Below are 23586 nucleotides of genomic sequence, written 5' to 3'. Positions count from 1 at the left end.
ACGACATTTTGCGTCGCAGCTGGACGACGAAATCAGCGGGATCGTCGAGTCTGTTTTCGTCCGGCGCCGAGACTAACATCTCACCGGGTAGGCGGAGAGATTCGCCATATACCATCTCAGCAGCTGTGGCCTTCAAGTCTTCCTTGTAGGCGGTACGCATGCCGAGTAGGACGAGTGGTAGAGCGCGCGTCCAGGAGCCAGAGTGGCACATAAGTGCGGCCTTGAGCTGGCGGTGCACGCGCTCGATCATTCCGTTCGCGCAGGGATGATACGCGGTTGTACGAATGCGCTTGGTGGCGCAGGTCTGCATTAACCGTCTGAAAAGATCAGACTCAAACTGGGTGCCCTGGTCAGTAGTTATTGTAGTAGGGACACCAAAGCGAGATATCCATCCCTGGACGAAAGTATCGGCCACCTCATCGGCAGTGATGGAACGCATCGGCCACACCTCTGGCCACCTGGAAACCCTGTCGATGGCTGTGAGACAATAACGATAGTCGTCACAAACAGGAAGGGGACCAACGATATCGATGTGGACATGCATAAAACGTCCAGATGGTTGCTCGAACGAACCTAAAGGTGACGAGGTATGCCTTGAAACCTTACTGCGCTGGCACGCAAGGCAAGACTGGGCCCATCTACGACAGTCCTTCCGCATGGAAGGCCATACATAACGACTTACCAACAGTCGAGTGGTGGCTCTGACGCCGGGGTGACTCAAGTTGTGCAACTTGTCAAACACCGCACGACGAAAAGAAGGGGTCAGATAAGGGCGAGGCTTACCAGTGGAGACGTCGCAAAAGATGTAGACGTCTGTGCCAGGTACAGCGATGCGTGAGAGCTGAAGGCTGGAGTTACCTTGACGTAGGTCGGCAAGCTCTTGGTCCTCTAGTTGTGCTTTAGCGAGGGCCTCGTAATCTTCTTCTAACGAGACGGCCTCGATCCGCGACATCGCATCGGCTACAACGTTGTCCTCTCCTTTTATGTAGCGGATGTCCGTTGTAAACTGACCAATAAACGATAGCTGGTTCAGTTGCGATGGCGGGAGTTTTTCTCTGCGTTGTACGAAAGCGTACAACAGCGGTTTGTGGTCAGTATAAATGGTCACATGTTGGACCTCGAGAATATGGCGGAAGTGTTGTACGCTTTCGTACACCGCGAAGAGTTCTCGGTAATATGCTGGCCACTCAGCTTGTTGGGGGGTCAACTTTTTGCTGAAAAAGGCAAGAGGGCACCATTGGTTGTTCACGAACTGCTGGATGCAGGATCCGACGTGGACGCTGGAGGCATCCGTGAAAAGTCCCAGAGGTGCGTCGTTGACCGGGTGTTGGAGTAGGGTAGCGTTGGACAAGCTTGACTTGCACGCCTCGAAGTGCGCCAGAAGCTCGGGTGTCCATGGAAATGGTTTGGCACCCTTACCATTGATGGCGACTACTGCATCTACGAGAGGCGCTTGACATTTCGCGGCGTGGGGGATAAAACGGCGATAGTAATTCATCATGCCGAGGAAACGGCGCACGCCTTGAACGTCCTTTGGAGGAGGAAAGTCAATGAGAGCTTGAATGCGGTCCTGAGGAGGGCGAGTGCCTTCAGCACTCACGTGGTATCCCAGGAACACTACTTCCTTTGCCCCTAAGACACACTTGGAAGGGTTAAGAACGAGCCCATACTCCTGCAAACGCTTGAACAGGATACGCAGATGTTCCTTGTGTAGAGTCTCGTCAGCTGAGTAGACGAGGATGTCATCTATATATGGAAAAACAAAATCGAGACCCCGTGTGACCTCATCGATGAACCTTTGAAAGGTTTGACCGGCATTTCGTAACCCAAATGTCATGAAAGGGAATTCGAAGAGGCCAAACGGGGTAACGATGGCGGTCTTGGGTATGTCGTCCTCAGCTACTGGGATCTGGTGATAGGCCTTCACCAGATCAAGGGTGCTAAAGATGGTAGCACCAGCGAGGTTATTCGCGTAGTCGTTGATGTGGCGCACTGGATAGCGGTCGGGAATGGTCCTGGCGTTCAGGGCGCGATAGTCCCCGCAGGGGCGCCAAGACTGGTCTTTCTTAGTTGTCATGTGCAAGGGAGAGGACCAAGCACTCTCGGATGGCCGAGCCACCTCAGTCCGCACCATGTCCTCTAGTTCGGTCTTGGCAGCAGATAGCTTCTGAGGTGCCAAGCGTCGGGGACGGCAGGAGATGGGTGGGCCTTCGGTGGTCCTAATATGGTGCACAGTGTTGTGTTTGACTAACCGCTGGAATCCAGGAGGCTTAGTGATGTCAGGGAACTCAGCGAGCACTTGTGCAAAAGGAGAGTCCCGTAGACTGATAGATTTGATGCTAGGCTGCGTGACAGTAGCAGTTGAGCAAATGGCCTTAAGTCCAGTCTTACCATCCACCAGGCGTTGAGTGTAGCAATCTGGTAGAAGATGGGCTGCGGGGACTCCAATTTCCCGTCACCGGGCAGGGATGACGTGGGATTTGAATGAGATGCAGTTGTCACTTTGTATACGTCGTGTAATACATGGCTTTGCACATTTTACATAATAAAATTACGTTATAGTATTTAATGTAACTAAAAATTACAGAGCGGCGTGTACGCCGGTGATGCTAGCTAGATTCGACAAGATGGCGTGTAGGGGGTGGTGTTGCCAGGCTTAGGTAAGCTGTTTAAGCTAGGTGTTAACACGCCACAGCCCCTTTTTTAAATACCTGTAAAATTTAAATTTAACTTAAATAATCACGATTATTTATTTTAGCAGTGGTGCTAGTGTGCACGTTGTTGGGCTCTTAAATTAGCATATCACAAATAAATAAAGAAATACATTATAAGATAATGATTAGGTACTATATTTAAAAATTTGTCAAATATAAAAGGTTACAAAAAGTTACGTATTATTAAGATATAAATATTTTCATTCCTATTAGGATTACTGTATATATGTTAGGAGCAATACATATACATACATTGATATGGCAAATGGTTACAAGTTGTTATTACATCTATCCGGTTATCGGACATGTCTGCTCCACAGCTCCACGCAGCGTTCTTGGTCACCGGAAAACTAGTCTGTATATGCAGCAGATACGTGCCCTTTGAGCTTTTTCCAAGAAATCATATGACGGGCCAGGATTATATTATTATCTCACGCTCAAGCCATGATTCACTTTCTAAAACAAAATAGTCACAAATTAAACAATATAATCTAACTTCCTAATTACTAACGTCGCTAATTCCTAAGGTCTAAATTTACCAGCTTACTCGTAAACAATGAGAAGTTTTACATCTATGATGAATTTAGATTATAATTTCGGACGCGATATAGCGTCCGCGGGACTTACGGGGATAGTAAGATTAAATTATTATATTTGAATTTGGTAATTAGTACGCTCATTTTTATTTAAAGATTGATATATTTCTTACCTTGAAATTATCGCTGTTTCTGGTTTACTACAACGGTTTCCACACACACATTAGGGCTTTTCATAATCCGGATAAGAATTGTTGATGAATTCGCCATTGCCGGATACATAATACAGCAAGAAAGGAAGAGAGACAACGGTTTAAATTTAACTAAGTCTGTGCGAAGACGCATTTAGATATGTTGCTCGTACATATGAATAGTTTTTATTTTTAAATTAATAGGTAAATAAATATATTTCAAGTGAATAAATCGTTTTATATGAAAACTAATATTTTTGGAGTTAAATGACTTAAATGACAGCATTGACATTACAGACTTTTGTCTTGTCTATGTTCTTACCGGCCAGACTCAAATCAAGGCCTATCAAAGAGGCCTATTGACAAAGATTTTTTTTAAATTTTATCAAGGAGGGTAGAGGCACGTCTACCCTTCATAGATTTTATGAACATAGACAAAGACAAACTGAAATAGATAATAATTTACATATCTCAAAAAATAAATAATAATTTACATATGACTTTGACTACTTCATAAAATACAAATTAAAATATATTTGATAAAATAATTGGATATGTTCCTAGAAATCGTATAGACAAAGCCAGTTCTAGCAATGTTGCTGTAGTAAAATATTTTTATGGTAATTACTGGCAATACAGCTCTAGAAACGGAGCACACATGTACAATTATGAAGGGTCACGTCATTCCAAGGAAGTCAATAGGCCTTGCTCTCACTCTTCAAACCGTAACAGACTACCGCACGTATCGATAGTGTGAAAGCTGGTCGTCGTACGTGCGTTAAGGACGCAGCTATAAGTTAGAGCAAGAAAGAGATATTTTGACCGCACCAAAGTCGCGATGCAGTTACGGCTTTTACACCGGGGGTCAATTTTTTTATTGGAAAAAGGAACAAGCATTTGATTCGGTACCTATATCCAACATACATAATATGATGGTCAATCCCAATGAGAAGGAAGGCCACAGAATACAGTCAATAATATAGATTATCCTATGTTCAGAACAGAAGAGAAACATTTTTCATGCATTTTAAAATGCATGGTTCCTTTCCTCCCAAATTGTAAACATGTCCGAATATTGGTACTTTTATCATGTTTGTATGCATTGGTTTTATAAGATTATTTTGTCCAATGGGCCTGCAAGTTTAAATAAATATGGATATCTCAAGTCATATACTCACCAGTAAAGATAAGGGGTACTTATTATTATATAGTTTTATAAATTAAAAATCCTTGCTATTTGATGACGAATATAATATTTATTGATAGTTTAATAAACAAATTACTCATTCTGTAACTTAAACATTCTTATAGCCACTGAGGCAGTCAACATGCAATAGAATCAAGTGATTGTATGTAACAATTTTGTAACATACATAATTTAAAGTAGTCAGACATAAAAATCTATAAAACAAGGCCCTGCCTTGCAAACAATAACCTTATTAAAAAAATATGTAATATGTGTATCAAAATTAATATAAATATAGTTTACATGATTACTTATTTAAAAAAAACACAATATCCTAAAACTAATGCCTTTCAAGGGGCCTAATTTCAGTCAGCTTTTTACAGGAATCATCGGCCCATGGCAGAAAGTCATTTTTCATTGCCACAACACAGTACAATAACATAAAACAATCTACTTCAGCCCTATGAGCATTCTCCTCTTCTCTGTTCAAAAGTCTTTTATAGAGAGCAGTCAACGCAAAGCTTTCTTTGTCAGGTTTAGGTTTTTTATTCATCACCCTTTTAATTGCCTCAGTTTTTTTCTCCCTCATGCTTTCATTGCTAGGTTTAGTTTTTTCTTCCTTAGTATTTTCATCAATTTCTTCACAAGACATATCAGATAATGAGAGGCATATGTCGTCAATTTCCTGCCAGTCCTCGTTACTCACATTGATATCAGGCCATTCATCTTCATCATCTGTTATCAATTCTTCAACTCCCTGTGGCATTGCTTCTAAAGTTTTATAATCAATAGTTGTTCCTTTCAACAGTTTCCTAAACCCTATTATGGAGTCTACGCATAGCAGATCTCTTGGTAGTGTTTCACCAGCTTCATTGAATTCAGTTAGTAGCAATTTATAGTCGAAAATATTACCATTATGAGCAACCAGACACACCGGTTTTTCAAGCTCTTCAAGAAAAGCTACTAAGCTTTTAGTTTTCTGTTTAAAAGTAGGCGCGTGCTCAAGTAACTTGTTGGTGAATCCGGTTAGCTCCACCACTTTGGATTGCATAGGTCTCTGCGGATTGAAAACCAATGTTATTTTACTAACCGCCGGTATTTCTCCGTATCCACATTTTTCTATCTCCTTCCTTGAGGTGGCAACGAAGCAGAGCTCGATAATCTTTGTTCTGTTCTTCTCGAGATGCGGTAAACCCGTAGTTTCCAGGTCAAAGAACACGTAAGTTGCAATGCGAGGCATTTTGTAATACTAAGCTGTTTTGGGTCTCACATTGAGTCACTGTAGCCCGGGTAGCACCTAACTTAGAACACTATGCATATTATGAATCATCGATACTGACACCGGCTTACGAATTATCTATAAATAAAAACAAACATATCCGTACGAATAAGAGTGCATAATTCTCAATGAAGTATAGATAAACAGTGGTTGACGTTTCGTTTGACATCTGACAGCAAAAATCATAGTTTGTTCAGTCATTGATTTAGTTTTTTGTTTGAAATGGTATTTAAAATATATATATAACCCGTTCGTTCTGTTATATTCAGAACTACATTATTTAATCCATAAAAAAATAAATTAATAATATTTGTTTTAAGTTTAAAATTTTAAATGTATGTAAAATATTAGTGGTATGCGACATCTAGGGACGAGTAGTAGTTTTAAAATAATACACTTATCCGCCATCTAGCGTGGAATAGTAGTATAGTTCATGTACTGCCATCTCGTGAGAAACTAATAATTTTGGTATGAGCTATTGCACAAGAGATGGCACTATTTAGAACAGAAACTGTGTTTTGGACATTTTAAGAACCTATCACTCTTAAATGGCATGAGAGATTGAGAGAAGCAAGCATGAGAGAAGATGGCAAGAGCATGGCAGGAGAGAAGAGATGCCTGTTAGAGACAATAGAGAAGGGGCAAGATGGTTGGCCACCTGATACGGCACGACAGATTCTTTTTAAACATCCTGGAGGGCAAGATTGAGGGGAAAAGACGCAGAGGAAGGCCCAGGCTCACTATCTCAGCCAAATAAAAGAAAAAGTTTCTGTCGAGTCGTACGAGGAGGGAGTTAAAAGGCTGGCCCAGCAAAAAGAAGAGTGGCGATTACTCCACCGACAAGAGCATAGCTCTTAAATACTGATGATGATGATCACTCTTAGATATCACTCTTAAAAGCAAAATGTTACTTTCTATTCATCGGCCTCTGTTCTGTTGGGTGCTACGAAAAGGATGTTCATTTGACCAGGCAATGACACGTGTTGATACCAAAGTTTCAAAAGTACAAAATTAGGATATAGGCCCTATACCTACCGAGCGAACATGTGCAACCCGCGCACCAACGAAAATGTGCACATACGCCATTTGCGCACTAACGAACTGGCCCACTTCGTAGTGCTCGTTTTTGCGTCTCACGTTTTGCTTAAAAATATAATAAGGCGCAACGCACATTGGACAAAAATCTTGGACAAGTGTAATACCACCCCAATGCCCGTAACCTAATCAATCTGTGCCAATGTTGGACACACGGACACGGTGGGTAGATAGGTGTAGGGTCAAATGAAAACAATTTTTATTAGACAAAGTTTATTATAACCGTTGTTGGTTATTAATTACATTATTGGACATCATCTCCGTTCTTTAATGTACAAACATAATGGATATTATTAATTTCAAAGCGTATTAAAACCAATAGCAAAATATAAAATATAAATATATCATTAAACTTTATATAGATATTATTAGTAAAAAGCGCGTTAAAATAATGAAATAAATGACTAAGTCACCCCATAAAACATATAGTTCATAGTCACCCCTCCTACCCTCATTTAAAATAAAGATTAATCTACACTGCAAGCGTTAATGACAGCTGGTAACGTTACAATACACGTCAATGGCACTTATTATCAACATTAATATTGTGTGTAAAATATAAATCGAAGGCAATATTATTATAGCACCATATTATTAAGATAATTTCTAAATATTTTAATATTTTTATTTGTCAATGATTTTGACAGTGTTATTTGATAGACTCGGTAGAAGACACGTTGGCAACGTTGTCAAATTCAAATACAATCTATTTTTCGCCTTCAAAATGTCCTCTACTATTCCATCTTTGCATTGTGCACTGATATTTTCCATTAACCCTTTGACTGCCAGCGCGCAGCTGTAGCTCAATATCAACCTACAAGGTTCACGATAACGCGCCGCACACTAAGTACCTATAGGCTTGGCGTTTAAAGGATTAAATCGTATCATTAAAGGATTAGCGGACTCTAGTAGTCTCCGGCTTCTTTTTATTGGACAGCTTGAACCATCCAGCTTTCTTCTCATCCTTCGGCATCGAGATCGACCTTGAAACTCTATCTCTGTTCAACACCTCACTAGACTGACTCCTTTGCCCATCTCTACGCTCTTTCCTCTCCGGTTTTCTATGAAGAGTAGTGCTGGAGCTGGTTAATCTGTTATTGACCGGTCGTCGCGTCAGCGTGGATTGGCTGTACGATTTATTTTTCTGTAGCGTCGGTGGTCGGTCGCTAGTTTTTTTTGGTCGCTGCGCGTAGTGTAAGTCGTGGTGGTCGGTCGGATGGCGGGGGGTCCAGGGGGCGAAGAGGGAGAAGCTCTTGGTGGTGCTGCGGACCTGGAGGTTCGAGGAGTTGACGGAAGATACGTCGTCACGGGAACGGTTGCGGGTCACGCGGCCGGGGTCCGGGATGTCACCCACTGAAAAAATTACGTTTTGAAGTTAAAGTTCATTCTGCAATAGTGACGTCCTTATTAAGAATTGTACATGTATGTATATCCATAAAACTATACTGCTTTGTTTAGATTTATTGAAATCTGGTTCGAGAATCCGAAGGATTTTATTAAGGAGTCCTTTGGTTTATTTTCGCAGAGTACAGGGGTAGAAAAGAAGACGTTTTCTTTTTCTGTGATTCGACCCATTCATTTGAATGCATATACGGGACGGCCTTCTGGTGATCAAAATAGACACGAAGTCATATAATAAAGCCACCAAAGCAGAGATTCAAAAAATAAATAGAAGGATATGAGGATTCGCAATAAGAATTTGATCGGTCATTTAGGCCTGATATAGGGATGGTATGCCTAAGCCGCTGGTGTACATACCGGTGGTGGCATGCAAGTAGACCACGCTGCGCTGTGATTGGTGGCTCGAGTCGCCCTCTGTGCTGCTCTCGCCCGAGTGCGCCGGCGTGCGGCGACGATACCTGCGCAAGACACAAACATACTATGAGTGATCAAATCCGTCGAGCACTGATTCAGATTCAGCTGGAAATCATCGAATTGCCGGGACGTGTCCCTAAGTAGACCAGTGTTACAAATTTAATGTAACTAAACTTCGCTTTGCTTCGCTCGTTCGTTCGATTAGCGAGACAACCCACAAATAATAAGCTCTAGTACCTAGCTAATTCTTCAATTATTGTGAAGAAGAAAGAAGAGTAGTTAATTGACTCACTTGTAATCCCTATTGAGATCCTGCTTGCTACTCCTCAGCTCCGAGGAGCTGCCTCGCTCCCTCCTCCCATTCCTCAGCGTCTTTGAACTGCTGTGACTCCTCGACCTGTCATACGGACTCATCGGCGGCTTCAACCCCCGCTGACTGTCCTCAGACTGAATCTCTGATATATTGTGAAGATTCCTCTTATAGTACTTCTTATCGCTCTTATCTAAGTTAGATAAAGAGTAACTCTTATTTAACTCAGCATGGTCGACTTCGTCAAGGCCTGAGGTTGAGTTAGAGACGGTTTTCCGTAAGGTTCCGTGGGGTTTGACGGTGCTGTGTTTGGCGTCGGATTCCACGTCGGTGTCGCCGAAGAAGCGTAGGTTTTTAGCTGGGGAATTAAGCTTGGGTTTGCTGCTTCGGTCTTCTGGCGGGATTTCTTTCTCCGTCTGCAAATAAAGGTTTAATACAATGTAGTTACATAAAGTTTGAATACTTAGTTACATACTGGACAACATAGAGTGACTTAAAGAGGTCACGAACACTCAGACATGAGATTTGACATGGAAATAGAGATGACTGCCTAATCCTAAAATCAGCCTGTGCCCTGTCTTCGTTATGACATGAAACAGCAAGGGTTACTATAGATGTAGGTATCTATAAATAATCCATATACTTATTCGTTGAAAAACACTGATGTTGACTGAATGTTAACGCCATGCTTCACACTCTTCACAGCTGTCCCGTGAGTCTTGGTTACTCTTATCGCTGACCAATTAGGTATACGAGTATGTACCTACGTGTTTTCTTAGATATTGGTACTAGTTCGTCTCTATAAATGAGGTATAGATAGGCTTATTGTCTTAAAACTCTAAGAGATCTGACAGTTATGGCGAATGAAGAGATACTTACCTTGACGTTCTTCTTCTTCCTGGAGAGGCGGTCGAGCGACTTGAACCAGCCCTGCGTGCGCGGCGGCGACGGCGTGGGGCTCGGCGTGGCCAGGCGCCGCCGCTCGCGGTAGCGCTGCGCCTGCGCAATGGAAACAAAAATGGTCAAAACTTGTTTCTAATACCATGTAAGGCGGTTATCACACTGTGTGTGCTCCGGGTATATAGCGATGTCACGCTCGCACTGCGAATCGGCGTGCAGATCCGCATCTAATGTGAAGACTGCCGATATAAATAAATAAATAATCTATAGAGAGCATGTAGCATGTTAGATGATCTATTGCTATCCACCCGTCTTAAGGCACTGGTCCCACCGCGAGCTAGTAAGCTATGAGCTATCGGCTTTAAACACGAACAAAAGATAAGCACTCCCGTGTAAATAAAAGAGACACGGCGATATTTATAGTTACTCGCCCAGCGGTGAGCTGTGCCTAATCCTTAATATTTATGTTTGCCTTCTGATACCGACACCGATTTGCAAAAGAACTAGACACTCCTTAGCAACCGACCGCTTTTAAACCTAACCTCAATATTTTGGAGCCTATCACTTTACAGCGGTTGGGTTACCTACTCATATTTTATTACGGCTCTGGCGTAGGTATAGGTACTATATGACACACTCTACATCACATACACACGCAGAAGTCGTTTAAAAAATCAACAGAATTCATAACCTTCTACATCCAAACTATGAAGTAGATTAAACCCATAAGGTCTCGCTAACACTTGACGTGTGCTATGGGCATCTTGGGCATTTTTTATATTATTGAGCTGTCGCGGTCACTGACCCGTCTGCAAATATTATAAATCATATTGGAGATGGTTGGCGACGCGCGGAAGCTGCGAACCGCATTGTTTCGATTATTGTACATGGCGATAGAGATCTACGTTTTGTTACGAGACTTATCTTAGCGACGGCCTCTTGATCTTAACTTACAGGTCCACAATACAAAGAAAATCAAAAGTTGTTTACGAAAATACTAGAGAATATTTTTGTATTGGCTAAATTCATCCAGTGAACATTTCTTTTCAGCCTTCGGAGTTCGTGCAAGAAATAGACGTGAGATACGACGTAGAGTTCCGTTTGGTCATCAGCAGTTTCATTTCATCAAATGTTACTTTTTAATGCTGAGTCTTTCAATTCCTCATAGATCCCATCATCATAAACCGGAAATATTTTCCATAACACATTCAGGGCCAAGAACCCGAGAGTCGGGTGCACTACTGTACATATTAGTGACTACGCGCTACATACGGCGTAACCCGTAGCACTTAGTGGCAATGAATGTGATAATCTGCCGTATTCGAACTTCAAGATATTCACAAGAGACGACACGTACTAGATCCATTCTAGATACGTTATAGTTTAGATATCAACTAACGGCGCGATTCGAACTTTAAGATATCGCGCCGTTAGACATTCACTAGATATGAAATAGTAAAGATATGTGACGTTCCACGGAAAAAGGTACCTTATGACGGCTGGCGCTTACGCTTATTATTAACGCCGCTCCAATATTCAGTCGGGGCAATGGTACCTTTCGCCGTGGAACGTCACATATCTTATCTAGTGCATCTCTAATTCATTTCCCGAATCGCGCCGTAGTTCTCTTTTGCAGCGCAATTCGGGCAACCAATGTCACTTTTACGTTAGATAGAGTAAGATATCTATTAGATGTGAATTGGATCTCTCAGTCATATCCTGTGGAAATCGTTCAAAAGCCCCCTCCAGACTGTGCGCGTGAATCGCGGGCGAAGCCGCGAACGCGAGTGTGGAGTCTAGTTCGCTGATATGCGAAATCGACTCCAGACTCGCGTTCGCGGCTTCGCGCCGCGATTCGCGCACGAGTGTGGAGCGGGCTAAAGAGTATCGCCAGAATCGCGCAAACAGGGATGCCAACTTAGTGGTTTTACCACTAGATTTAGGGGGAAATAAACCAGCTAGGGGTTTTTTAGGGGCTAAAATATTTTTAGTGGTTTTTTTAGGGTTTTTTTTGGGTAGAAAAAGGCGGCAAATTTGAAAAATGTAGGCGCGAAGGGATATCGTCTCATAGAAAATTTGAATTTCGCGCCTTTTTCTACTGACAAGTTTTGCTTGACCATCTATAACGTTCATATGTATGTTTGACCACAAAAATGTCGAACCAGTTGAAAATCATAATAATTTACTAAATTCTGGAAAATGTATAAATAAAGAATTAATTAAACGTATAATTTCTTTTATTTTTTTATTTAGTGGGTTTACCAAAATAATAGTACAGTTTTAGGGGTTTTTAAGTTGAGCTCTAGGGGTAAAAAAAAATTGGAGTTGGCAACCCTGCGCGCAAATTTCAAATTTGACAGGTTAGATCTTAAACATATCGTTATCGTATCTTGGTGATGTCTAAAAGATATCTATTAGATGTCTACTTCAAAACCCAAATCGGGCCCAATGTCAATATCCAGAGAGGGAAATGCGGATTCCGGTCGTCCACTAACTATCCACATAAGAGCTAAATTAAAAGCTATCCTATAATAATTAATTATCTTAAAAAGTTAGAAACAAAAGGCTACATCGAAAGTGAAGAACGAAACCCTCCAAAAATAAATGGAGACAAACAATACAAGTTTTTGCCGTGACTTTACCTCGCTCGCCACCACGTACGGTGTACAATTACAGATGAAAAATAAAAAGATAATAAACAACTCATCGGATGACGCGCAAAAAGTATTTTCGGCAACTTAAGGTTATGGCCGAGGTACAGCGGATAAAAAGCGAACAAGTTACGAATTTCTATTGGTCTAATTGAATGATTTAAATTATCTAGTACAGGGATCGCCAAATTTTTGAGAAGTACTTAGAGCCAACAGCAGTAGAAATCACGAGCTTTAGGAAGCTCAAAGATTGTTTTTAGTAGTGTAAAAACGCTCTTAAGGGTTATTTTTATGGGTGACGTAAAGAGCCACAATTGTACCTTCAAAGAGCCGCATGCGGTTCGCAAGCCGCGGCTTGCCGACCCCCTGGTCTAATAGATAGGCATTCGGTGTAGCTAATTAGGAAAATTACAGGGCATTTGTCATTGCATTTGTTATTTATTTAAAAATACAATATCTAATTATTTCAGGAAGCATGCCTTCTACTCTGTGACCGATTATTTAAACTGTGATATTGACATGAATAACTTTGCATAATGTTAAATAGGCTATTGAATGGAAATTTTATAATCATTTTGAATGACAACAATTGCTTTTATATTAATTTCTATTTATTGTAATGTATTGTACTTAATTTAAGTATTCGATTGCCTGTAACGACATACCATGTAATGCACATATTACTTTATGGTGAATAAATGAAAATGAAAAAAAAAAAGTATTTTGATTATTGATAAGCCTACAGTGGAGCTAGTACAACAGTTTGTTCGAGTCGAACCAAGCTTACTCTGCATCCCTCGTAATGAGAAAGTATTAAAGTGTCATCAAAAACGTTAAAATTTACTACCGAGTTACTAACGTTACTAACGAGTCGTTAATCATGTGTTGAAGCCGCCAATGGTAAGACGTGTCCTTATAAGAGGTAGATTTTAATGGATATCATCATCGCTCTATCAGCCGCAGAATAAATGGATAATTTACACAACAGTGCGCCTACTGGTGCGCAGGCTCAGGTATTAATTACCGTCTGGGCCGTTAGACTGCGAAAAGAACTGATGATCTACCGAGAAATACGAAATTTTGTTATCTGCCAGCTGCCTCTCTATCGCTAGGGAGGCATATGACGAAATTACGATTCTCGTTCTCGCGGTAGGGGCTCTGGTTCAAAGTTAGTCAAGTTTACTAACTAGTGGCCAGTGCAGTTAAAAAAAATCCACACACTATATCGATAAAATCGAGATTGCTTCATCGACAAGAGCGCTGCAGCTCCTAAAATTATGATGATGGGCGTTCCGACGAAAGATAACGTCGAAATGAAACATACGGCCCAATTCGAACAATGCTTATAAGATATCACACCGATACGATACTGATCGGTCAGTGTCAAGTGATATTACTTCAACCAAAAACGTCACTTTTGACACTGTCAGATCGGTATGGTATCGGTGTGACATCTTATAAGCATTTAATTACACAAAAGGGTCTACCGCGGGTTCGGTTTGTGTAATTAAATATGTGTACAAAACGCAAGAGTTTAAAGTGTTATATCTTATAAGCATTGTTGGAATTGGGCCGATAGACTAATACGAACGAGATTCGAACCCGCTGCCCGGCTGCTTTCACAGCTGACAACTACAGCTCCGTTTTCCTATAAACGCGAATTGGAAACTCGCAGAGGATTTATACAATTAACTATATAGGATTTATAAAATTTTAGATAACAGCAAATACATATGTAACTTCGTGTAAGATGAATAAAGTCTAAGGAAAAAACGTGCTTCGGAATTCATGAAAAAGTCATTCTCGGATAGATGCCGCACACACCTTTAGCCTATGCTCGGCTAGATGGCGTAACGACACCGTTTCATATTTAACAATTTTAACACATAGATATCAGTGAATGAACATGGATAAAATGATATAAAAATAATAAAATCATTTATCGATATATATACATTTTTTGATAATTTTATACGTTTTCATTTTGAGTTTTAGTCGTGTGTCGATACTTAGATGGCAGTAAATTTACTGTGACTACAAAATTCACAATGACAGGACCTCTCTATACTGTCTATTCTTTTTGATAACAGCAATGCACTGTGTCCTGCTGTCCATACAAGTCTCGTCAAAAATAGTCGTTCTGAAGGTAATCGAAATGCCCAATCAATCTTGCCATGCTATTTTGCACTTTAATATGATAGTTATAAGAGTGTTGATATATGTGGATTGAACGCAAGGCCAGCGACCATATGGCGACTGACCTTATGTGTATTTGTGTCGCCAGACTTTGCCTGTCCTTTATAATTTCTTTATTTGGATCATTCCCATTAAAGTCTGATTCTAAAAACTGCGACAATTTGTAATATAGACTATCAATCTCCATCTCCATACAAAGAGATGGCGCCACTTATCAACAAGGTCTCAGAACTATAATTTGGAAATCCAATGAATATCTTTGTTCAGCGGTATCTGGATGTAAAGTTAGATGGGGTAAGACAAAAGTTATATTGGGTCAAGACAAACTCTTGAAGGGAATCCTCATACTCTTTCCCTGAACAAAATAAACTATGATTCTCTTACCCCAAATGAGCTTCATCTTCTTTGTCGTTAATAGGTACTCTTTGCAGAGAGTCGTGAACTGCTGACATCAGGCACAGATGTTGCTCGCCATACGATTACTCGCCATTTTCCGCGGTTAATGCGTTCAGGGGACAAAAAAAAGTGAAAAATATCTCTAAAATGTGTACAGTTTTCGCGACATTTATATAGCTATCCATTTTTACCACAATTCCTACCTATGATTAACTACAACCTATGATAAAATTTGTCGGGTTATTCGGGCCCACGTTGTATGCTCTACTTCGCTGTCTTGTCCCTGATCTTGGCATAACAGTAAACCCTACACATGTCAAACTGTCAATTACGAAGAGGCTGCTAATTGCAGCAGCTTGTGGTAAGTATATGTGGAATTTTACATGCCCCTTATAACTATAGTTAATAACGAATTTATCATGCGTAGGTTGCATTTAGGTAGTTGTTATTTAGTAGTTATTAAGTTGCTGTTTTTTATGGTATATGAGACAAACGAGCAGACGAATCGCCTGATGGTAAGCATTTACCGTCGCGCATGGACACCTGCAACGCCAGAGAGACTGCAAGTGCGTTGGCGATCATTAAGATGGGAGTACATTTTTTCCGCTCATTCTGTTTTTTGTACGATTAGATAGATATACTCGTATCTACTCTGCGTGTTAATTACATATTCACCTCATTCTCGTATTTCTATAGGTACAAGGTACATACATCGACGGGTTATTCCTACAGATTTGTCATTTTGACTAAGCCCCCTGAAATGTTTAAAAAGGACAACTTTATTTTTGGGGTTGGACCAACATATAAAGTTTAGTAAGTATGGCAAATACACTTGGATATTTAAGCGTTACCTATCAAGATTCACGAGACACTCACGCGTATTCGGAAAACGAGATAATCACAAGATCTAGAGACGATATAGAGATCAACTAGATTTACATTAGATATCGACTAGATGTGACTTGGATATCTTAGTCATAACTTGTCGAAATCGTTCAAGAGGACCTCCGGAATCGCGGAAACGTCAAATTTGACATATCTATCTTACAATTATCTTTAAATTATCTATATCGTAACTTGTTGAGATCTAGTAGAGATCTAATTCATTTCCCGAATCGAGCCGACTGCGTCTGACGACTCTGACGTCACTAACCTCCACTTTGCCTGAGGTAAAAAATCAAAATCCTCAACTTGGCACGACTTGTTTACATTTCCAGTAACGCAGGTGATAACCGAAGTCCAAATTGCATAGAGTCGCGAAGGCTGGGGTGAACGACCTGGTGACGTCACCGGCACTTGTTTAGGCTGCGCACTGCGCATGATTGGCGCAGCGCCGTTCTAACTGCGCGACAGGCTGTAGGCTCTCGAAAATCTAGAGTTTACTTAAGCTGGACTGATTTGTAAAGATAAAGATAAATAGTTATTTGTTTCACTCGGGGGCAAAGTTGTTGTTTAACCGCTCGTGCTAATATTGATACCCGACCCGAGCAAGCGAAAGATTCCAAAATTGAACCACGAGCGTAGCGAGTGGTTCGAAAAATGGAATCTTGAGCGTTGCGAGGGTTTCAAAGCACGAGGGTTAAACAATATTTGCCCCCGAGTGAAACACAAAATTTTTCACCACAACAACCCAAAGGTTAAATGTAAAATATCAAACAAAATCCAACCAAATCAAATCCAAATGAATGTTATTAAATATTTATCATCCAAAATCATCATTTAAAAGTCAATTCTACCAGCAAACATACGAAAACAACTCAAAATTTGCATTTGATTACTTTGCTTCACATGGGAATAAAATGCAACTTTGCTATCAGTTTTTGAAGTGCACAGTAAGCCTTTCCGTGCTGGTGTGGTGAAAAAGATTTTTATTCGTGACGATTACAAAACATGTACAGACAACAACAGCAACGAAAAAAGAAATCAGTAAGTGTGCATCACGAACTGGACCCAATGGCCTCAGCATTATGGTGCAGCAGAGCAGCTGGTGTTCCTTTAACGTTCCTGTAACAGTTACGTGTGCTCGTAATTCGCTAGATGCGATCTTGTTACACAATAAGCAACTCTGTAAAACGTTTTAATTGCCCTGCTTCATTTTCCTAATGTTACTACTAATGTACTTCACCCTCAAAGGGTTTCGCGAAAACAAACATCAGTAAGCGAGTGACTCGGCTCGCTGCACTGAATTTTGTAATGATTGAGTCAATTGTAAAGCGACAATAAAAGTTACAAAAATATATAGGTATATATAGTTGATATGTTTTATTACAGTCCGTCCCAAAGTTCAATAAACCATATTCGACGAAAAAAGTCACATCTGAATGACTTCGAACAGGCTTTTCGACCAAATTCGGTCTTAATTTCCCATGTGTGTAGAGTTCACTTTACAACCAATGGAATCCAAAATACACTTCGAATAATGATATTTTTATTATGTTATTTATGGATTTTCGTAAATTATTGCATGCATTATAATTGGGAATGTTCACACTCTGCCAATAAGCCAAAAAGGTTTAATACCTCAGTTACTCTTTCTTTCTTTTTTGGCTGACCGAACCCTAACGAACACCCTTCTCGTTAAAATCCATGAAACCTTTCGTTGAATGACGTTGCTAACAACCCGAACCCATCCTAGCGTTGTTTCATCGCAGAGCTCCAAGAACCACTTTTGGTCTGCAACTATATCATCAGATGAGCTTATGTGATTATTAATGTCTTCATATTGATTTATTAAGTTTTACTACCTATTCACTGTGTGTACAAGGTAAGTAGTGGTATGGAAATCATCCTCGATTCTACATACCTACTACTTAATTAACAGGACAAGTCAAATAACAGTAAAAATAAATACATTTGTAAAAATACCCATGAGCCCATGACTCGATACCTACTCGTTTCATTGAGGTCGGTAAAAACAATTAAAAATCCGCCATATCACTAGCCAATCCCTCAATCACAAAGCATCTTTCGCTGATTGCAATCAAGCGGCAATAATGCGTGTCACGCTTGTGGTGGCCATGATCGATGCGTTGATCGAATCTCAATCTGGACAGTCGGCTGCACGTGCGCATAATTCGGTCTTCGCGTGGCTATTTATTGACCGAGCGAAAGCGAAGTCGAAGACGGATAGATCCTGCTTCAGGCCGCGTAGCCAAGATGCCGAACACTTAAGGTGACAGTCCATTTCCAACGACAGCTGCATTACTGTTCATTTTACTATGGAAATTGACAATGACAGCGACGCGTTCAGTACCGGTAGTGCAGCTCTACGGTTAGAAATGGAATGTTACCATTACGCTCCGTAGCGATCGAATGGCAACTGTCACTGTCGCACTAATATGGAAAAGTGATAGAGAGACATAATGCTTTTTGCTGTCGAAGCGATAGCGATTGTAACCTTGGCTAGGCCGGCTGCTTGGATAAAAAATCTTGTATGTTATTCTTGTATGTCTTGTATGTCTCGTATGTTAGGATGGATCTCGTCTACAGTGGCAGTTTTCAACCCCGTGTTTGGTGAGCAGATTTGATCATTACCTACATATGAAGGTACCTAGATTTTATTTGTAGAGTTAAATTTAGGAAATTATTCGATTTGGCGGAGCAATGTTACGGGGATTTGTGAGGTCTACAGCTCACAGAGTCACTAGTTTTTATATTAGGCGTAAAGCCAATCCTCTTGTACAAGTTGTACAATGACTTTGAATAATTTGTTTTCAAATACAGATGTGCAATTTGCGGAAAGTAAAAAAAATGGAAAAGTTCCATGAAACTTCAGGAAAAAATCATTAAAATTAAGGATTAATAAAAAAATATAAGGTCTCGAATTTTTCCAATGTGAAAATTAACGATTTTGGAGACTTTCCGAGGCCACGTCAATATTTTCAAATAGTAAGTCAATTTTAGAGCCAACTGTACCAGCCCGTAAGCAAATGATGGACGACGCTCACGCTTCGCCTGAACTTTGCTGACACATGTATGTGGTTGTAATGTATGCTATCTATTGTTTGTATGCGAGCTGCGATCGGCATACCTTTAGCCGCCTTTTGCTAATATCCACGTATCATAAATATACATATCAATCAATCTGTGACGAACCGATTCTGTTCAGATGAATTTCAAATGATAAGTTCTGCTTCTGATGGGATCTTCAGAGTTAAAGTAGGTAGGTACTCAAGCTAGTTTGCATTTTTATATCTACATAAGTACTTACATACAATCTCTTTAAAAACTTTATGATAGACTTGGATCATGGTAAAGGATGACTCACGTTAGACCGGGCCGTGTCCGGGCCGGAGCTTCCGGAGCATCGATTTCTATGGAAAGCATCACGTGATCGCCTGTCATGTCATAGAAAAGTAAGCTCCGGAAGCTCCGGCCCGGACACGGCCCGGTCTAACGTGAGTCATGCTTAACTCTGCACAAACTTTGAAATTGGGGAAGTATCATCATACACGACATGTTTCTATGAATAATAGACGATCGTTGTGCGTCTAATTAACACAGTAACAACATGAAAGACGACATTTAGGAGAAAGAACAAACAAGAAAGTACTTCTAGTTTTTGAGCACGAGACTAACGAGACGCGACACGCGACTAACATATTGATAGAAAATTCTCAGTCTAAATCATTAAAGGTTGTAGAGCTCCTGAGAAAGGGTTTTTGAAATTTCTTTGGTTTTTGAAAAGGTAGGAAAGGGGTGCAATTTCTTGGAAAACACTTAAGGTGTTTAATTAAGAAATATCACGGAAAAACTTTGTCATATACTTAACACGTTATACCGAACAGTGTCCGGGCCGGAGCTTCCGGCGCTTACTTTTCTATGACGTGACAGGTGATCACGTGGTGCTTTCCATAGAAAACGATGCGCCGGAAGCTCCGGCCCGGACACGGCCCGGTCTAATGTAATATTTCAATCTGCTGTTGTTACGAGAAGACATTTGGCCGAATGCATCAGTAAATTAGCGATGTTTACGCGACATTGCCTAACCGTGACACGTTACGTAACAGTGTGCAAGTATTTCTACACACTGTTATTTAAATATCTCGTCCTCAATAGATCTTGAGATATACACGAGTGTAGAATATGGTTATTTGTTAGGCGTTTATAAAAAAAACATGTCGCTGACAAGTGACCCGAACAGTGAGATCACTAAATTCGATGATGCAGCAATTATTGTTGATGTTTGGTTGAATTGAAGTATGCTATAGGTACTTACTTATGTCAAAGAGAATTATACACTTCATAGATCTTTGCTTATATTTAGAGACGTAAGGAAAACATTTTTTTCTTAGATATCTACTAGGCCCAAACTATCCAATATGTATCAAGTCAATTCATCATCTTCGTCGCGTTGCACGTTGTCCCGGCCTTTTAATACACGGGTACGACCGACTCACGGAATCAGAGATCCGTTCGGCAATATAGTCCAAAAAATAGTGCACGCGGTTTCTTAAGAAAGCAATTACCATCTGACTATTCCATTATGAATATAAGCCCCGTAAGGCTTAATTTAGTCAAGGGTACTAATAAGTAGGTATGTTTTAGAAATGCAAACGTTTTAGAGATACATACCTACAGAATAACCGAAAAAGTTAGAAAAGATCGAAGAACATCAATCGAACACTATATCACAAGTTGATAATTGTATAATGCATGAATGTTAGACCTTGACAGGAGCTTACCCATTAGGTACATCAACATAATGTCATAATCACACCCACCGGGCTTACGAGTATCATTCCAAACGTTTAGAGATTCGAGTTGGAAGCTTAGCATACCACTATAAATGCGTACCTAATCTGAGCCATACTTCTACCAACCACTAAAAAATATTGTAAGAATCTTCTTTTTAATCTACAATCGAAATTAAGGACTTTCTTGAAAACTGTCCGAAAATTTTGAGCGTTCTCTAGAAAAGACTTGAATCTTGCTTAAGCTTTGGTTTGCTAAATAATTACTTCTCTGGTTAAAGTCATCAAACTGGAATTTTAAATATGAAGCCTCCAAGAACTGTAGAGTACCAAACCAATGCTATTTATATTTAGATTATTTAGGATTTGTTAGATCATTTTCCCTAATGCATATTTTCCTTGTCGCTAATTTTCTTCACTTTTTCCCGAACGCGATAATCTATTCTATTTTTTCCTATTAGGCAGCCTACTTTGACAGTCATCTTTAATCTAATCTAAAGTAGCAATGCACCGAGGAGAAGTTTCTTAAGTTGCGAAACTTCTATGAAGAATATTCTCTGGAACTTAAATTTAATAAACAATCTAATCGTGTCAAGCAAGACCGACGTAGACACACATGCCATTTTAATTTTAAATATTTCGCCTGCCCGCTTTACTGTTATGTGGCGTGTAATATTATATATTACACAAAACGTTAAAGTTCTCATGGGAACATTCTCACAGAGAACTTTCTAAGTTTCTTTCATGTAATTTCTCTGAAATTTCCGAGAACATTTTTGCAATTTGTACATTGCTAACTAAAGTAAAGTATAGCGTCTGAATCCTACACTTGTTACATACATAGACTTCAAAGTCACCTTATACTGGTTAATTCCAAATCTAGTCGCTTGCGCACGCACTGCAAATGGTTACACTGCCAGCTTTGTGTCAGTTAGGTAAACTAGGTGGCAGTAAGCGTGTGTGGGTGACCCATTGACTTTAGCTTTTTATTACAAGTGTATTGCTAATTGCGAAAATCTTATCCTTGTACCATCACGTTACATAGTGATTTAGATTTCCTGAGATTGTCTTTGACAGTAATGTTCAAGAGGGTTTCAGTTAAGATTTAAGGTATAGAGGTATAACATTTATACCTACTTTTAGTTATAGTTATTGGGGACTTCACATCCGCATTGGGCTAGCGTGGGGATTATTCATAGCCCAAGCCCTCTCGCGCATGAGAGGAGGCCTGTGCCCGGCAGTGGGACATATGTAGGCTGATTTTTTATTATTATAGATTAGGGAATAATGTCTCCCTAGTCATTAGCTTGGAAATTGCTTTGTTATATTAAGTTAAGGTAGGTGGGTTAAGGTATAAAGGTTACATTCGGATGTTAACTGCAGCGGCATTACACAACATTGCTGCTGCAGTGTTGGCGGTCACTGTCAATATCTTTGACGTAGCTGATGCCGCATTCCAATGAGATTGAGAGTGACAGCGAGCAGTAATCCAGTACTGCTGTCGCCATCCGAATGTAACCTTAAGAGGTCAAATACCTCGTTGAGTAGATTAGTGTGTAAGAGCACAGGCACCTGGTCTACGCGTGGGTGAAAGTAAACGGCTGGAATGGTATGCCGCGGGCCCTAGACCAGGCATATTGCCATCGCCTACATAGTAGCAGCAGTGTTCATAGAACTCCATTACCCCCGACTTAATTTTTAGACAATTAGAAATGGTTTCTTGATATCTTGGAGAAAAGGAAAGCCGCGTTAAGGATCGCTCACGCTAGGACAGTCCAAGTCCAAGCCGAGGCGTCCGACACTTTAATTTTCTGTAGAAATGCCGATCGCATAGAATACGACGCGTTTCCCATATATACGATTTACGTTTTGACTTAGACCGGCTGTTTCTCTCAAACGGTATTAGGAGCAGCGTTTGTGCGAATATTTGTTGCAACACCCAACCAAAAGAGTCAGTGCGGTCGCTGCCATAGTGCGTTACTACTGGTAAAATTCTTCTTCTTCAACAATTCAAAACATATTCGAATTGAATATGCAAGAACTATAGAGATACAAGCTGACAACGAAATGCAGGCTCAAATCTATGACAAACGCGCGATTCTGCCAATTGCCGCCCTCTTACTAATAAAGCTGATCGGTGATCGGTGGTGCTTTCCACAGAAAACGAAGCGCCGGAAGTTCCGGCCCGGCTCCGGTCCGGTCTAGCGTGAGTCATCCTTAACTGTCATGAACTAGAAAATGTCAAGAACTAAAACACTGGCGGTATGATAAGCGCGCGGGCAGTTTTCATAGAATGTTATATCAGTCAAAAACCTCAAGTAATCATTACTTCCGGGATAATGTAATCGTGGACAAATATTACTTGAGGTTGCTTATTAAAAAGAACAAACAGAACAATGTCCGATATGATGTTATCAATGGTTTAGTTATTGCTTGGTACTTCCTTTTTTAGACATTGCTGCCTAAGCAGTACTATACAACACTAAGTCAGTATATTGCCTAAGCAATAATGTCTAAGCAGTAATATGCATTCATTTTCTTCTTTTTTTCATTTTATTTAGCAGCATGAATGCATATTAGTTACAAACGTAGTACCTATTCAGTAGATCTCTGGAAGTGGACAC

The 23586-nt window shown here is 40.3% G+C and overlaps 2 protein-coding genes across 3 annotated transcripts in view; both read right to left on the bottom strand.

Moving 5' to 3' along the window:
• Window positions 1-4946: 4946 nt before the first annotated feature.
• LOC134673721 (uncharacterized) lies at window positions 4947-6045 on the bottom strand. Its single transcript, XM_063531719.1, has one exon. It carries the CDS (start codon window positions 5865-5867, stop codon window positions 4968-4970), a length of 900 nt encoding a protein of 299 aa, XP_063387789.1. The 5' UTR covers window positions 5868-6045; the 3' UTR covers window positions 4947-4967.
• Window positions 6046-7197: 1152 nt separating this feature from the next.
• Window positions 7198-23586, bottom strand: part of LOC134673727 (zinc finger CCCH domain-containing protein 13) — a 51184-nt gene continuing 34795 nt past the window's right edge. Inside the window, exons 7-10 of one of the 2 annotated variants that reach the window (XM_063531726.1) lie at window positions 10006-10125; window positions 9109-9542; window positions 8760-8860; window positions 7198-8354 (exon numbers count right to left, since the gene is read on the bottom strand). In XM_063531726.1, the coding sequence (XP_063387796.1) occupies window positions 7897-8354; window positions 8760-8860; window positions 9109-9542; window positions 10006-10125 (1113 nt within the window). In that variant the 3' untranslated portion in view covers window positions 7198-7896. The remainder of the gene's footprint in view (window positions 8355-8759; window positions 8861-9108; window positions 9543-10005; window positions 10126-23586) is intronic. The other variant, XM_063531727.1, reaches the window with a different exon arrangement.

Source organism: Cydia fagiglandana, chromosome 19, assembly GCF_963556715.1.
Source record: "Cydia fagiglandana chromosome 19, ilCydFagi1.1, whole genome shotgun sequence".
Lineage (NCBI taxonomy): Eukaryota > Metazoa > Arthropoda > Insecta > Lepidoptera > Tortricidae > Cydia > Cydia fagiglandana.
This window is presented reverse-complemented; position numbering and strand designations above follow the sequence as displayed.